Source organism: Salvelinus fontinalis, chromosome 1 (genome assembly GCF_029448725.1).
Source record: "Salvelinus fontinalis isolate EN_2023a chromosome 1, ASM2944872v1, whole genome shotgun sequence".
Classification (NCBI taxonomy): domain Eukaryota; kingdom Metazoa; phylum Chordata; class Actinopteri; order Salmoniformes; family Salmonidae; genus Salvelinus; species Salvelinus fontinalis.
This window is the reverse complement of record NC_074665.1, coordinates 73817404-73834854: the sequence shown is the minus strand read 5'-3', so window position 1 is coordinate 73834854 and position 17451 is coordinate 73817404. Positions and strand designations below refer to the sequence as shown.

The 17451-nt window shown below is 44.2% G+C and overlaps 1 protein-coding gene across 1 annotated transcript in view; it reads left to right on the top strand.

Moving 5' to 3' along the window:
• Positions 1-302: 302 nt before the first annotated feature.
• The window catches only part of LOC129861452 (putative uncharacterized protein DDB_G0271982), a 111856-nt gene continuing 94707 nt past the window's right edge, over positions 303-17451 (top strand). Inside the window, exon 1 of the mRNA XM_055932827.1 lies at positions 303-453. Within this exon, the coding sequence (XP_055788802.1) occupies positions 318-453 (136 nt within the window). The 5' untranslated portion in view covers positions 303-317. The remainder of the gene's footprint in view (positions 454-17451) is intronic.

The window sequence follows — 17451 nt, the reverse complement described above, 5'->3', positions numbered from 1 at the left end:
AAATGGCATCCTACTCTCTATATAGTGCACTACTTTTTTAACCAGAGTACTATGGGTCCTGGTCAGAAGTAGTGTGCTGCATAGGGAATAGGGTGCCATTTGGAACACGGACCTAGGCTGGTGGTCTGTACTGGGGAGCCAGCTAATTGGCTAATAGGATATTCTGAAATATGCTTATGGTTTGATTGTGGCTCCCTGGTGTAAAATGTTATCATCGGTTCCTCAATTGTTGATTTTGTCCCTTTAGTAGCTCTTGTGGGATCTGTTGGTCCTGATGGTCTGGAGTTGAATGTGCAATTAATAGCAACAGTGGAATAATGGAATTATTTCTTTCTTCCTTTCTTTCTTTCTCTCTATTTTTTCTTTCTGTGCAGATCGAACGTGTTATCTTCTGTGTCTTCCTGGAGGCGGACTACAGGATCTACAAGGAAAAAATCCTTCAAGTCTTCCAAGGTACGTCTGGTTCTGTTTCCAATATGCCTGCCATGGAATGTAGTGTCCCTGTCCTTCCTGAGTTTACCTGGGGCTATAAAGCAACATAACGTCTAACTTTAGTGTCATCAGATACTTTACAATGAGAGAAGGCCTTTGGATTAGTTGCGCAGTGTTTGTATTTGAGGGGCAACTCTAGAGAACAATCCTGTTGGACCAGCCAGCCAGCCAGTTCTCTGCTGAAAAGGGCATGTCTCTCTCAGGGAGTTCCAGGAAGCATCCACAACAAAGCAAAGCTGTCTCGCCGAGTCTCACAGAGACGATAGATAAACAAATGCACGTTATTTTCTGCCCCAAGTCTCTCCTGCCACCCAACCCTCCACACACAAGAACACACACACCCCTCCGCTCCCATCTCTGAGCCCTGAAGCCAGGAGCAACCAGTCACTATCTCTGATGGCTAGGGGACCATGGAGGATTAGAGCTAAAGGGCTATAGGGGTGTATGGGGGGCTGAAGGGTAGACAAGTCTGCTTCACCGTGCTAGCAATATCTCCCATGTGGCACCTATTCCCTCCCCATCTTGAAAATCCCAGGCTCTCCCATGTCTCTCTCTCTTGTTCAGAATCTCTCTGTGTCTCTGTTTGACTCTCTCTCACTCCATCTTCCCAACTCCTCGTCCCCTAGAAGGAATACAGAGTTTCAGGCCTTCATCTTCCTTCGACTCTCACATGGAGACTGTTTTGTTCCCCCCCCACCCTTACCCTCCCTCTCTCTCCCTCTCTCTCCTTCCCAAATACTCCTGTCATCCACATACTCTCTTCCTCCCTCCCTCGCTCTTTTCCTCCCTCTTCCCTCATGTTGCCTTTCTTCCTCCCTCTTTACTTTCCACCCTCCCTCCTTCTCTCCTCCCCTCCTCCCCTCTCCTTCTCTCCTTTTCTCCCTCCATCCCACTTCCCTCTTTTAACTCTTTGCTGGAAGATTACCTTCACCCTACAGTGTGTGTAATGATATTGCCTGTCCCCGTGCACCGATGGAACGCCTTTTCATATTAACCTGTCTAGGATGAGGGTGCCGCTAGCGGCACTCCCCCCCCCACCCCCACTGAAAAACCAGTGCCGCGAAATTCAAAAAAAATATTTTTTTAAAATATTTAACTTTCACACATTAAAGTCCAATACAGCTAATGAAAGACACAGATCTTGTGAATCCAGCCAACATGTCCTATTTTTAAAATGTTTTACAGGGAAGACACAATATGTAAAGATGTACATCTATTACCTAAAAACACATTAGCATAATCCACCATCTTTTATTTGTCCACCAACACCAGTAGCTATCACCAATTCGGCTAAACTAAGATATTTATAGCCCCTAACCAAGAAAAAAACTCATCAGATGACAGTCTGATAACATATTTATGGTATGGGATAGGTTTTGTTAGAAAAAAGTGCATATTTCAGGTAGATGGCATAGGTTACAATTGCACCCACCGTCACAAATGGACTAGAATAACTACATAGAGCAACGTGTTTACCTACTTACTAATCATCAAACATTTCGTAAAAATACACAGCATACACTAATCGAAAGACACAGATCCTGTGAATACAGACAATATTTCAGATTTTCTAAGTGTCTTACAGCGAAAACACAATAAATCGTTATATTAGCATAGCACATAGCACATAGCAGCCCAGCATTGATTCTAGCCAAAGTGAGCGATAACGTCAACATCGCCAAAAGATATTAATTTTTTCACTAACCTTCTCAGAATTCTTCCGATGACACTCCTGTAACATCATATTACACATTCCATATAGAGTTTGATCGAAAATGTTTATATTTAGCCACCAAAATCATGGTTAGACAATGTGAAATGTAGCCCAGCTGGTGAGAAAATGTCCGTGCGCCATATTAGACAGTGATCTACTCTTATACATAAATACTCATAAACGTGACTAAAAAATATAGGGTGGACAGGGATTGATAGACAATTTAATTCTTAATACAATCGCGGAATTACATTTTTTAAATTATCCTTACTTTTCAATACAGTTTGCGCCAAGCGAAGCTACGTCAAAAAACATGGCGTCCTAAGCCACTAAAATGTTTCGACAGAAACACGATTTATCATAATAAAAATGACCTACTTTGAGCTGTTCTTCCATCAGCATCTTGGGCAAAGGATCCTTTCTTGGGAGGAATCGTCTTTTGGTGGAAAGCTGTCCTCTTGCCATGTGAAAATGCCAACTGCGTTCGGGATGAACTGAAAGCGTGCCCACCTATTCACAGCGTTAAAGAAATAAATGTCCCAAAATCGCACTAAACGGATATAAATTGCTATAAAACGCTTTAAATGAACTACCTTATGATGTTTTTAACTCCTATAACGAGTGAAAAGATGACCGGAGAAATATAACAGGCTAAACTAACGCTTGGAACAGGAGCGGGTCGGTGTCCAGCACGCGCGTTACGCACCAAGGAAAGACTTGCTAGCTACAGGGTTTTTTGATTTATAGGGCCTGTGAACGCGCAATCGACCCCATTGGAATCGTCATCACGTAAAGGCATCCAGGGGAAGACGTAAGCAGTGTCCGTATACTCATAGCAATAACAGTGCCCTTTTAACTGACTCCAGATCAGGGGCCAACATTTCTGAAATCTGACTCCATGTCAGGGAAATTGCTGTAGAATGAGTTCTGTTCCACTTAGAGACAAAATTTCAACTCCTATAGAAACTATAGACTGTTTTCTATCCAATAATAATAATAATATGCATATTGTACGATCAAGAATTTTGTGGGAAGCCGTTTCAAAAATTACACGATTAGCATAAATAGTGACAACAGCGCCCCCATCCTCAACAGGTTAATGTTGTGAGATGGATTTCTAGAGTTGTTGTTTCTGCTGTTATCACTCCCAAAGTGCCAGCAATAAGTACAATAAGTACATCTACATCATCCAAATGCCATGTAGGCAGGAAACCTTTCACCACCTTACTAGTGTAGAGGAAAGCCTTGGGAAAGTTGTTCATTATTAGTTATCACACTCCCAAAGTCACCATGATGAGTCCATCTCCATCACTATAATGGAGTTTTAGCAACACGATCTCCAAAGAAAACACCATAACGTGTCATAAATGCAGCAAGAGAGATAAGGCATGGCTGGCGCTTTCAATTATGGCGTGTGGGGCCGTCTGTGGTATGTCTGGAGTATGTTAGCTGTCAGTCAAACTGCGCAAAAGTGAAAGCAAAACTAACCTTGACAGTTACATTTAGGCATTAATTCTGAGATTTTGGTCAAATGTAGGCATTAGGGTTTAGTTTACTTCAGATTGTTTAAGGTTAGGGTTAAGGTTTGGGTTAGGGTCAGGGTTAAGGTTAGGGTTAAGGTTTGGGTTAGGGTTAAGGATAAGGTTTGGGATAGGGTTAGGGTTGGGTTAAGGTTAGGGTTAAGGTTTGGGTTAGGGTTAAGGTTAGGGTTAACCTGTTGGGGATGGGGGCGCTGTTTAGACTACTTATGCTAATTTGGCTAATTTTTTAAACGGCTTCCCACAAAATCCTTGATCGTACAATATGCATATTATTATTATTATTGGATAGAAAACAGTCTATAGTTTCTATAGGAGTTTAAATTTTGTCTCTAAGTGGAACAGAGCCCATTCTACAGCAATTTCCCTGACATGGAGTCAGATTTGAGAAATGTTGGCCACTGTTCTGAAGTCATTTAAAAGGGCACTGTCGTTGCTATGACTATACGGACACTTCTTACGTCTTCCCCTGGATGCCTTTACGTGATGACGATTCCAACGGGGTCGATTGCGCGTTCACAGGCCCTACAAATGAAAAAACCCTGAAGCTAGTCATTCTTTGGGAGCTGCGTCATGAGCCAAGAGGACACCGGCGCGCACTTGTTCCAAGCGTTAGTTTAGCCTGTTATATTTCTCCGGTCATCTTTTCACTCGTTATAGGAGTTAAAAACATCATAAGGTAGTTAATTTAAAGCGTTTTATAGCAATTTATATCCGTTTAGTGCGATTTTGGGACATTTATTTTTGCAACGATGTGAAAAGTTGGGCACGCTTTTCAGTTCATCCCGAACGCAGTTGACATTTCCACATGGCAAGAGGACAGCTTTCCACCAAAAGACGATTTCTCCCAAGAAAGGATCCTTTGCCCAAGATACTGATGGAAGAACAGCTCAAGGTAGGACATTTTTATTATGATAAATCGTGTTTCTGTCGAAACATTTTAGTGGCTTAGGACGCCATGTTTTTTGACGTAGCTTCGCTTGGCGCAAACTGTATTGAAAAGTAAGGATAAATTAAAAAATGTAATAACGCAATTGTATTAAGAATTAAATTGTCTATCAATCCCTGTCCACCCTGTATTTTTTAGTCACGTTTATGAGTATTTATGTATAAGAGTAGATCACTGTCTAAGTGGCGCAAGGACATTTTCTGACCAACTGAGCTACATTTCACATTGTCTAACCATGATTTTGGGCGCTAAATATAAACATTTTCGATCAAACTGTATATGCATGTTGTAATGTGATGTTACAGGAGTGTCATCGGAAGAATTCTGAGAAGGTTAGTGAAAAAATTAATATCTTTTGGCGATGTTGACTTTTATCGCTCACTTTGGCTAGAATCAATGCTGGGCTGCTAATTGCTATGTGCTAAGCTAATATAACGATTTATTGTGTTTTCGCTGTAAGACACTTAGAAAATCTGAAATATTGTCTGTATTCACAGGATCTGTGTCTTTCGATTCGTGTATGCTGTGTATTTTTACGAAATGTTTGATGATTAGTAGTTAGGTAAACACGTTGCTCATTGTAATTATTCTAGTCCATTTGTGATGGTGGGTGCAATTGTAAACTATGAAGTCTACCTGAAATATGCACTTTTTTCTAACAAAACCTATCCCATACCATAAATATGTTATCAGACTGTCATCTAATGAGTTTTTTTGTTGGTTAGGGTGTTAGAGCTGTCGCTCTCCTCATCCTCAGAAGAGGTGAGGAGAGAAGGATCTTCGGACCAAAATGCGGAGTCAGGGAAATATGCCATCTTTATTTATAACGATGAACTGATGGCAACACGAAACAAAACAAAATACTTTCAAAAAACTTACAAAATAAGAAAACGACGTACAACGGAACCTGAACATAAACTTACATGGACAAACGTAAACTTACGAACAGGAACGAACATCAAAAACGAACGAACAGCAAAACAGCTCCAAATGTGAAAAACATCGACAACACGATAGACATCACAGGAGACAATCACCCACAAACACACAGTGATAATGCCCTACCTAAATATGACTCTTGATTAGAGGAAAATGCAAACCACCTGCCTCTAATCAAGAGCCATACCAGGCAAACCAAAACCAACATAGAAACGAATAACATAGACTGCCCACCCAAAACACATGCCCTGACCATAAACACATAAAAACAACATAAAACAGGTCAGGACTGTTACAGTACCCCCCCCTCAAGATGCTGCACGCCAGGCGCACAAGCACAAAGTCCAGGGGAGGGTCCGGGTGGGCAGTTGACCACGGTGGTGGTTCCGGCTCAGGACGCTGTCCCCTTACCACCTTAGTCACTCCCCTCTTCTGTCTACCCCTTCTAATGACCACCCTAAAACCACTTTCCCCTAAATAAACGGCCAACACCGGAACAAGGGGCAGCACCGGGACAAGGGGCAGCACCGGGACAAGGGGCAGCACCGGGACAAGGGGCAGCACCAGGATAAGGACCAGCACCGGAATAAGGGGCAGCACCGGGACAAGGGGCAGCACCGGGACAAGGGGCAGCACCGGGACAAGGGGCAGCACCGGGACAAGGGGCAGCACCGGGACAAGGGGCAGCACCGGGACAAGGGGCAGCACCGGGACAAGGGGCAACACCGGGACAAGGGGCAGATCCCGGCTGAAGGACTCTGGCAGGTCCTGTTTGGACGGCTCTGGCAGGTCCATGCTGGCTGACGGCTCTCTACGCTCATGGCAGGCTGACGGCTCTTGACGCTCATGGCAGGCTGACGGCTCTCGACGCTCATGGCAGGCTGACGGCTCTTGACGCTCATGGCAGGCTGACGGCTCTCGACGCTCATGGCGCTCTGACGGCTCTGGCTGCTCATGGCTCTCTGACGGCTCTGGCTGCTCATGGCTCACTGACGGCTCTGGCTGCTCATGGCTCTTTGACGGCTCTGGCTGCTCATGGCTCACTGACGGCTCTGGCTGCTCATGGCTCGCTGGCGGCTCTGGCAGATCCTGTCTGGTTGGCGGCTCTGGCAGATCCTGTCTGGTTGGCGGCTCTGGCAGATCCTGTCTGGTTGGCGGCTCTGGCAGATCCTGTCTGGTTGGCGGCTCTGGCAGATCCTGTCTGGTTGGCGGCTCTGGCAGATCCTGTCTGGCTGACGGCTCTAGCGGCTCCTGTCTGGCTGACGGCTCTAGCGGCTCCTGTCTGGCGGATGGCTTTGTAGGCTCATGGCAGACGGGCGGCTTTGCAGGCTCATGGCAGACGGGCGGCTTTGCAGGCTCATGGCAGACGGATGGCTCAGACGGCGCTGGGGAGACGGATGGCTCAGATGGCGCTGGAGAGACGGATGGCTCAGATGGCGCTGGGGAGACGGATGGCTCAGATGGCGCTGGGGAGACGGATGGCTCAGATGGCGCTGGGGAGACGGATGGCTCAGATGGCGCTGGGGAGACGGATGGCTCAGATGGCGCTGGAGAGACAGATAGCTCTGTAGGGAGGAGAAGGAGAGACAGCCTGGTGCGTGGTCTAGGCACCGGCTGCGCTGGAGAGGAGGAAACAGCAGGAGAGAGAACCCGGAGAGACAGCCTGGTACGGGGGGCTGCCACCGGAGGACTGGTACATGGAGGTGGCACCGGATATACCGGACCGTGAAGGAGGACACCTGCTCTTGAGCACCGAGCCTCCCCAACCCCACCAGGTTGAATGAACCCCGTAGCCCTGCCAGTGCGGCGAGGTGGAATAGCCCGCACTGGGCTATGCAGGCGAACCGGGGACACCACCTGTAAGGCTGGTGCCATGTACACCGGCCCGAGGAGACGTACTGGAGACCAGCTACGTTGGGCCGGCTTCATGGCACCCGGCTCGATGCCCAACCTAGCCCTCCCAGTGCGGCAAGGTGGAATAGCCCGCACTGGGCTAAGCACGCGTACTGGGAACACCGTGCGCTCTACCGCATAACACGGTGTCTTACCAATACGACGCCTTCTACCTCCACGGTAAGCACGGGGAGTTTGCTCGGGTATCTTACCCGGCTTTGCCACACTCCTCGTGTGTCCCCCCCCAAGAAATTTTTTGGTCTGACTCACCGGCTCCCAACCGCGTCGTCTCGCTGCCTCCTCATACCAGCGCCGCTCAGCCTTCGCTGCTTCCAATTCCTCCTTTGGACGGCGATATTCCCCTGGTTGAGCCCAAGGTCCTCTACCGTCCAAGATCTCCTCCCAAGTCCAGAAGTTCTTATTGCTCCGTCGAGCATTCCCATACCGCTTGGTCACTGTTTGTTGGTGGGTGATTCTGTAAGAGCTGTCGCTCTCCTCATCCTCAGAAGAGGTGAGGAGAGAAGGATCTTCGGACCAAAATGCGGAGTCAGGGAAATATGCCATCTTTATTTATAACGATGAACTGATGGCAACACGAAACAAAACAAAATACTTTCAAAAAACTTACAAAATAAGAAAACGACGTACAACGGAACCTGAACATAAACTTACATGGACAAACGTAAACTTACGAACAGGAACGAACATCAAAAACGAACGAACAGCAAAACAGCTCCAAATGTGAAAAACATCGACAACACGATAGACATCACAGGAGACAATCACCCACAAACACACAGTGATAATGCCCTACCTAAATATGACTCTTGATTAGAGGAAAATGCAAACCACCTGCCTCTAATCAAGAGCCATACCAGGCAAACCAAAACCAACATAGAAACGAATAACATAGACTGCCCACCCAAAACACATGCCCTGACCATAAACACATAAAAACAACATAAAACAGGTCAGGACTGTTACATAGGGGCTATAAATATCTTAGTTTAGCCGAATTGGTGATGGCTACTGGTGTTGGTGGACAAATAAAAGATGGTGGATTATGCTAATGTGTTTTTAGGTAATAGATGTACATCTTTACATATTGTGTCTTCCCTGTAAAACATTTAAAAAATCGGAAATGTTGACTGGATTCACAAGATCTGTGTCTTTCATTAGCTGTATTGGACTTTAATGTGTGAAAGTTAAATATTTTTAAAAAATATTTTTTTTGAATTTCGCGGCACTGGTTTTTCAGTGGGGGGGGGGGGGGGGTGCCGCTAGCGCCACGCTGATCCTAGACAGGTTAACGTTTGGGTTAAGGTTAAGGTTATGGTTAGGGTTAAGGTTTGGGTTAACCTGTCTAGGATCAGCGTGGCGCTAGCGGCACACCCCCCCCCCCCCCCCCCCCCACTGAAAAACCAGTGCCGCGAAATTCTAAAAAAATATTTTTTTAAAATATTTAACTTTCACACATTAAAGTCCAATACAGCTAATGAAAGACACAGATCTTGTGAATCCAGTCAACATTTCCGATTTTTAAAATGTTTTACAGGGAAGACACAATATGTAAAGATGTACATCTATTACCTAAAAACACATTAGCATAATCCACCATCTTTTATTTGTCCACCAACACCAGTAGCCATCACCAATTCGGCTAAACTAAGATATTTATAGCCCCTAACCAACAAAAAAACTCATTAGATGACAGTCTGATAACATATTTATGGTATGGGATAGGTTTTGTTAGAAAAAAGTGCATATTTCAGGTAGATGGCATAGGTTACAATTGCACCCACCGTCACAAATGGAATAGAAAAACTACTTAGAGCAACGTGTTTACCTACTTACTAATCATCAAACATTTCGTAAAAATACACAGCATACACGAATCGAAAGACACAGATCCTGTGAATACAGACAATATTTCAGATTTTCTAAGTGTCTTACAGCGAAAACACAATAAATCGTTATATTAGCGTAGCACATAGCACATAGCAGCCCAGCATTGATTCTAGCCAAAGTGAGCGATAAAAGTCAACATCGCCAAAAGATATTAATTTTTTCACTAACCTTCTCAGAATTCTTCCGATGACACTCCTGTAACATCATATTACACATTCCATATAGAGTTTGATCGCAAATGTGTATATTTAGCCACCAAAATCATGGTTAGACAATGTGAAATGTAGACAAGCTGGTAAAGAAAAAGTCCTTGCGCCACTTAGACAGTGATCTACTCTTATACATAAATACTCATAAACGTGACTAAAAAATATAGGGTGGACAGGGATTGATAGACAATTTAATTCTTAATACAATTGCGTTATTACATTTTTTAATTTATCCTTACTTTTCAATACAGTTTGCGCCAAGCGAAGCTACGTCAAAAAACATGGCGTCCTAAGCCACTAAAATGTTTCGACAGAAACACGATTTATCATAATAAAAATGTCCTACCTTGAGCTGTTCTTCCATCAGTATCTTGGGCAAAGGATCCTTTCTTGGGAGGAATCGTCTTTTGGTGGAAAGCTGTCCTCTTGCCATGTGAAAATGCCAACTGCGTTCGGGATGAACTGAAAGCGTGCCCACCTATTCACAGCGTTAAAGAAATAAATGTCCCAAAATCGCACTAAACGGATATAAATTGCTATATAACGCTTTAAATGAACTACCTTATGATGTTTTTAACTCCTATAACGAGTGAAAAGATGACCGGAGAAATATAACAGGCTAAACTAACGCTTGGAACAGGAGCGGGTCGGTGTCCAGCACGCGCGTTACGCACCAAGGAAAGACTTGCTAGCTACAGGGTTTTTTGATTTATAGGGCCTGTGAACGCGCAATCGACCCCATTGGAATCGTCATCACGTAAAGGCATCCAGGGGAAGACGTAAGAAGTGTCCGTATAGTCATAGCAAAATCAGTGCCGTTTTAACTGACTTCAGAACAGTGGCCAACATTTCTGAAATCTGAATCCATGTCAGGGAAATTGCTGTAGAATGGGCTCTGTTCCACTTAGAGACAAAATTTAAACTCCTATAGAAACTATAGACTGTTTTCTATCCAATAATAATAATAATATGCATATTGTACGATCAAGGATTTTGTGGGAAGCCGTTTCAAAAATTAGCCAAATTAGCATAAATAGTCTAAACAGCGCCCCCATCCCCAACAGGTTAAGGTTTGGGATAGGGTTAAGGTTAGGGTTAGGGTTAAGGTTAGGGTTAAGGTTTAGGATAGGGTTAAGGTTAGGGTTAGGGTTAAGCTTAGGGTTAAGGTTTGGGATAGGGTTAAGGTTAGGGTTAGGGTTAAGGTTAGGGTTAAGATTAGGGTTAAGGTTTGGGATAGGGTTAAGGGTAAGGTTAAGGTTAAGGTTAGGGTTAAGGTTTGGGATAGGGTTAGGGTTAAGGTTTGGGATAGGGTTAAAACAAAAATACAAAACAGGTGCCTAGCACTGGGATTGAACTCACAATCTTCTGAATCATACTGTAGCTTGCTGTTCAAGCCCATTCTGTGATCCTCTACCCCATCCACAATGCCCATGCCTAGCTCATCGATCCTATTAAATCAGGGATAGGCAACTTTGATGAGGGTGGGGGACACCAAAACTCCCCCATCCCCCCATTTTGCCATGGGGTGTAGAGAACATGTTGCCGTTTTAAAGCTAGTTTGCTGCAATTCTACACATTTTGTCATGGGATGGAGAGAAATGTTTTCAGTTTGTAATATGATATCTGAGTGAGACTGACTAACAGAATCAATGGCCGCTAGACTAGTTTACCAATCTAAAAAAAAATGCTGACATGGGCTAATTGAGAAACTATCATAACGATTGTTGATAAACAACCACATTTTGAAATTACACCTTGTGTATTCTACTATTCCACCTAGCAACAGTAAGTTGAGTCACTGACTGAGTTCCAACATTTAAAAAAAACATGCGTTATTTATTTTTTGGGGGAAATAGGCACTTGCGTTGCCCCTAGTGGAAATTAAGTCACACCATAATTTCACAATTTCAAGTAAGCCTAAATAGACAATTATCCATTTGAGTTTGGGCTGGGTTTTAGGTTTGGGTGAGGGAAAGGAGGAAAGAAAAGCCCTGCTATTGTTTTAATGTACAGGAAACCAGAAGAAGAGTTGTGAATACTAAGAGAAGATAACCTGTCTGGCTCTGGCGTTCTCAGCTAGCGGAACTCCTCCCACATTCCACTGAAAAGGCAGAGCGCAAAATTCAAAAGATATTTTCTTGAAATATTTAACTTTCACACATTAACAAGTCCAATACAGCAAATGAAAGATACACATCTTGTGAATCCAGTCAACATGTCCAATTTTTAAAATGTTTTACAGCGAAAACACCACATATATTTATGTTAGCTCACCACCAAATACAAAAAAGGACAGACATTTTTCACAGCACAGGTAGCATGCACAAAGCCAACCTAACTAACCAAGAACCAACCAAACTAACCAAGAAACGACTTCATCAGATGACAGTCTTATAACATGTTATACAATAAATCTATGTTTTGTTAGAAAAATGTGCATATTTGAGGTATAAATCAGTTTTACATTGCAGCTACAATCACAGCTACCGTCAGAAATAGAACTGAAGCAGCCAGAGTAATTACAGACACCAACGTCAAATACCTAAATACTCATCATAAAACATTTATGAAAAATCGATGGTGTACAGCAAATTAAAGACAAACATCTTGTGAATCCAGCCAATATTTTCGATTTGTTAAGTGTTTTACAGCGAAAACACAATATAGCATTATATTAGCTTACTACAATAGCCTACCACACTACCGCATTCATTCATCAAGGCACGATAGCAATAGGCACGTTAGCGATAGCGAATAAACCAGCAAGATATATAATTTCTGACTAACCTTGATAAGCTTCATCAGATGACAGTCCTATAACATCAGGTTATACATACACTTATGTTTTGTTCGAAAATGTGCATATTTAGAGCTGAAATCAGTGGTTATACATTGTGCTAACGTAGCATCTTTTTCCCACAACGTCCGGATATTTTTCGGACACTTTTTCTGACACACATATTCTGACCAAATAACTATTCATAAACATAACTAAAAAATACACTGCTCAAAAAAATAAAGGGAACACTTAAACAACACAATGTAACTCCAAGTCAATCACACTTCTGTGAAATCAAACTGTCCACTTAGGAAGCAACAATGATTGACAAGAAATTTCACATGCTGTTGTGCAAATGGAATAGACAAAAGGTGGAAATTATAGGCAATTAGTAAGACACCCCCAAAAACGGAATGGTTCTGCAGGTGGTGACCACACACCACTTCTCAGTTCCTATGCTTCCTTGCTGATGTTTTGGTCACTTTTGAATGCTGGTGGTGCTCTCACTCTAGTGGTAGCATGAGACGGAGTCTACAACCCACACAAGTGGCTCAGGTAGTGCAGTTCATCCAGGATGGCACATCAATGCGAGCTGTGGCAAAAAGGTTTGCTGTGTCTGTCAGCGTAGTGTCCAGAGCATGGAGGCGCTACCAGGAGACAGGCCAGTACATCAGGAGACGTGGAGGAGGCCGTAGGAGGGCAACAACCCAGCAGCAGGACCGCTACCTCCGCCTTTGTGCAAGGAGGTGCACTGCCAGAGCCCTGCAAAATGACCTCCAGCAGGCCACAAATGTGCATGTGTCTGCTCAAACTGTCAGAAACAGACTCCATAAGGGTGGTATGAGGGCCTGACGTCCACAGGTGGGGGTTGTGCTTACAGCCCAACACCGTGCAGGACGTTTGGCATTTGCCAGAGAACACCAAGATTGGCAAATTCGCCACTGGCGCCCTGTGCTCTTCACAGATGATAGCAGGTTCACACTGAGCACATGAGCACATGTGACAGACGTGACAGAGTCTGGAGACGCCCTGGAGAACGTTCTGCTGCTTGCAACATCCTCCAGCATGACCGGTTTGGCGGTGGGTCAGTCATGGTGTGGGGTGGCATTTCTTTGTGGGGCCGCACAGCCCTCCATGTGCTCGCCAGAGGTAGTCTGACTGCCATTAGGTACCGAGATGAGATCCTCAGACCCCTTGTGAGGCCATATGCTGACACATGCACATTTGTGGCCTGCTGGAGGTCATTTTGCAGGGCTCTGGCAGTGCACCTCCTTGCACAAAGGCGGAGGTAGCGGTCCTGCTGCTGGGTTGTTGCCCCCCTACGGCCTCCTCCACGTCTCCTGATCTACTGGCCTGTCTCCTGGTAGCGCCTCCATGCTCTGGACACTACGCTGACAGACACAACAAACCTTTTTGCCACAGCTCGCATTGATGTGCCATCCTGGATGAACTGCACTACCTGAGCCACTTGTGTGGGTTGTAGACTACGTCTCATGCTACCACTAGAGTGAGAGCACCGCCAGCATTCAAAAGTGACCAAAACATCAGCCAGGAAGCATAGGAACTGAGAAGTGGTGTGTTGTCACCACCTGCAGAACCATTCCGTTTTTGGGGGTGTCTTACTAATTGCCTATAATTTCCCCCTTTTGTCTATTCCATTTGCACAACAGCATGTGAAATTTATTGTCAATCAGTGTTGCTTCCTAAGTGGACAGTTTGATTTCACAGAAGTGTGATTGACTTGGAGTTACATTGTGTTGTTTAAGTGTTCCCTTTATTTTTTTGAGCAGTGTACATGTTGTATAGGAAATTATAGATACACTAGTTCTTAATGCAATCGCTGTGTTAGACTTCTAAAAATAACTTCATTACGACATCCAGCTTAGGTATAGCGAGAGAGTACCCAAAATCTGGGCGCAAACGACTAGTACAACATGTTCGACAGATATATGAAATAGCATCATAAAATGGGTCCTACTTTTGATGATCTTTCATCAGAATGTTGTACAAGGGGTACTTTGTCGGGAACAATCGTTGTTTGGATTTAGAACGGCCTTTTTCCCTCTCGATTTAGCAAGCACACTTGCCAAGTGGGGCAAATCTCTCCATCGTCAACAAACTCAGAGAACGGAACACGGCAAAACTCCCGAAATAATTTCAATAATCTGATTAAACTATATTGAAAAAACATAGTTTACGATGATATTGTCACATGTATCAAATAAAATCAAAGCCGGAGATATTAGTCGTCCATAACGACAGCTTATCAGAAGGCAAATCCAGGTCCCTTCACGCGCTCTTCAGAAAACAGGAAACTGGTGACACGTCATGCCGAGAGCTATTATTCGACCCCAGATCAAGTTACACACTCCATTTCTTCTCTCACTGCCTGTCGACATCTAGTGGAAGACGTATGAAGTGCATCTAAACTTTTAAATATCAAGGACTTTAATAGGCAGGCCCTAGAACAGTGCATCGATTTCAGATTTTCCACTTCCTGTCAGGAAGTTTGCTGCAAAAGGAGTTCTGTTTTACTCACAGATATAATTCAAACGGTTTTAGAAACTAGAGAGTGTTTTCTATCCAATAGTAGTAATAATATGCATATTGTACGAGCAAGAATTGAGTACGAGGCCGTTTAAATTGGGCACGATTTTCCCCCAAAGTGAAAAGGGCGCCCTCTGTCCTCAACAGGATAACCAACTCCTCCTGAAACTACTGCTCATTGACATGCACAGACTTAAAAACTGATTGACCGACAACACTGTGCTATTGTACTATTGTAGCGCAGCAAAGCACACGGAAAGCTGTTATGTCTAGCTTGAGGTAATGGAAGATAACTCTTCCTGAAGCTACTTTTTATTGACGTGCAGTGACTTCTTAATGAGGTCTTGAGAGGTTCAAATAATGGAGAGAAATTCAATTGGAGACCTTTAGAGAAGGGCATGGCTGGAACAAGCAGAAGTGCCACACAGTGGTGTGCTTTCCCTCATCACACACACACACACACACACACACACACACACACACACACACACACACACACACACACACACACACACACACACACACACACACACACACACACACACACACACACACACACACACACACACACACACACACACACACACACACACACACACACACACACACACACACACACACACACACACACACAGGAGCTTTCCCTCATCACACAGTCTGGGCTTTGATGTGACCTATGAGCTCACAGGTTAAGGGTTGCCTTTCACTTCCTCCTGGGACACACCCCCTAAGTACCTTCCCCCCTCAAGCCCCTTCCCACTATCTACCTCCTCCTCTGTCTGCTAAAGGCATCTGGTCTCTGACACCTGTTCAAAGCTTTCGCTGGATATCCAACACAGGAGAACCAAGAGTTGTCCCTTTCTTTAACCTACTGTAACTTAAAGAGAACCGAGAGCCCAGTCCTTTCCATTTTCACAACCTTGTTAAAGGTCCCGAAGAGTCAAAATCATGTTTTTCATGGAATTAGATGATATTTTTTATAAAACGAGATCAAATTAGGATTTTAATTCGTTTAAGTGAGCTACCTCTAGAACAGCTGGGGGTCCATGAGGAGAGAGTTGAGAACCACTGACTGAGTTAGTCAACGGTTCTCAATTGAGAAAAGGTCAAACATGAGTCTTTCACAAGACACTGTCCATGGTCATATGTAACATGTAATGACATAACACAACAGATCAGCTGGAATAACTCTCTCACATGGCTACACAAAAACTCATTTTTCTAAAATGTTCAGCATTTCTATCTGAAAAAAACCCAGATTATGGCTGTTGTTTTAGTCAATCAAAAGGCTATTTTACATGGAAATCAGAATGACTGTTCGGGATCTATATCTTACCTTCAGATTTGTGAAGAGAATGGATCCTTTTATTCTGTCCGATCCATATAGTGTATGTGGTGTCATGGTGGAGAAGAGGTTGAGGGCTGTTGAGTCGGTGACAGTAATGTGAAGTGGACTCGTGATGATTTAGTGTGTTTCTTCCGTCCAGAGGGAGCAGGCAGTCCGGACCACACGACTAGGGACAGGCACTATGACTTACTTTGCTCTCCGGAGCAGGGCGGCGTTGAAAGGAGCGATAACAGGGGTGGCATTAAGTGTTGAGGAGGATCAGCTGAAATGGAAGATTCCTGGTGTCTGTGATGCCTGGCGTTTGGTACGACACAGACCCGGTGTCTGTCCTGCTGAGTTTTGATGCAGAGTCTTTGCCCAACAAGGTCAAGTTAGGATGTGTCAGTTATCTTGTGAGAGCTTTTGTTCTGGAAATACTACGGTGTTGCACCTGTGTGTAGGATGGAGATTCCTAGATGTGAGAAGTGTGCAGGAGGCCATGAAAGGAGGGAATGTGTAGTATTGGTGGAGAAAGTGTGGGGGTGCCCATGAGGCTAGAGATCGGAGGAGTCCAGTTAGGGGTTGCCAGGGTCAGAGTTGTATAGAAAGTGTTGTACGCTGAAGCAGTGAAGAGAGTGGTAGAGGAAGATGGGTACAGGGTGAGGGATCCTGAGAGGATTCTTGTGAGTATGCAGAGACCAATAGAGAGGGATATGAATAATATGTGCTTCAGTAAGGGGTGTTTCTTAGCAATTAAAGCCGTGGTTGTCAACTGTACTGCAGAAAATAGAGGTTGTTGTGGCAGCTGCAGAGAAGTACTTGGGATTGCGAGGTTTTACTGCAGAAGATTTGCAGGGGGTGTTGAGTGGTAATGTTCTGCCCTCCCAGACCGTTGGCCTGGAATAGAATTAGATGGGGTTCAATAGTGGATGGGGTGGTGTTTTTAGTGAGGGCTAATAGTTGGCAGGGCAATTTTACTTTTACTTTTTCACAATTTTGTATTTACCGGAATTTAATGTAAGTAGGCCGTGACTGGCCTCACACTCCAGTACAGTAGGTGGCGGTGCATGCACCTACAAGTTTGATGCCAACCAAATCCCAAAGAAGAAGAAGATTAACTGTGTTTGGCCATTATATTTTTGCCATAACTTTCTGA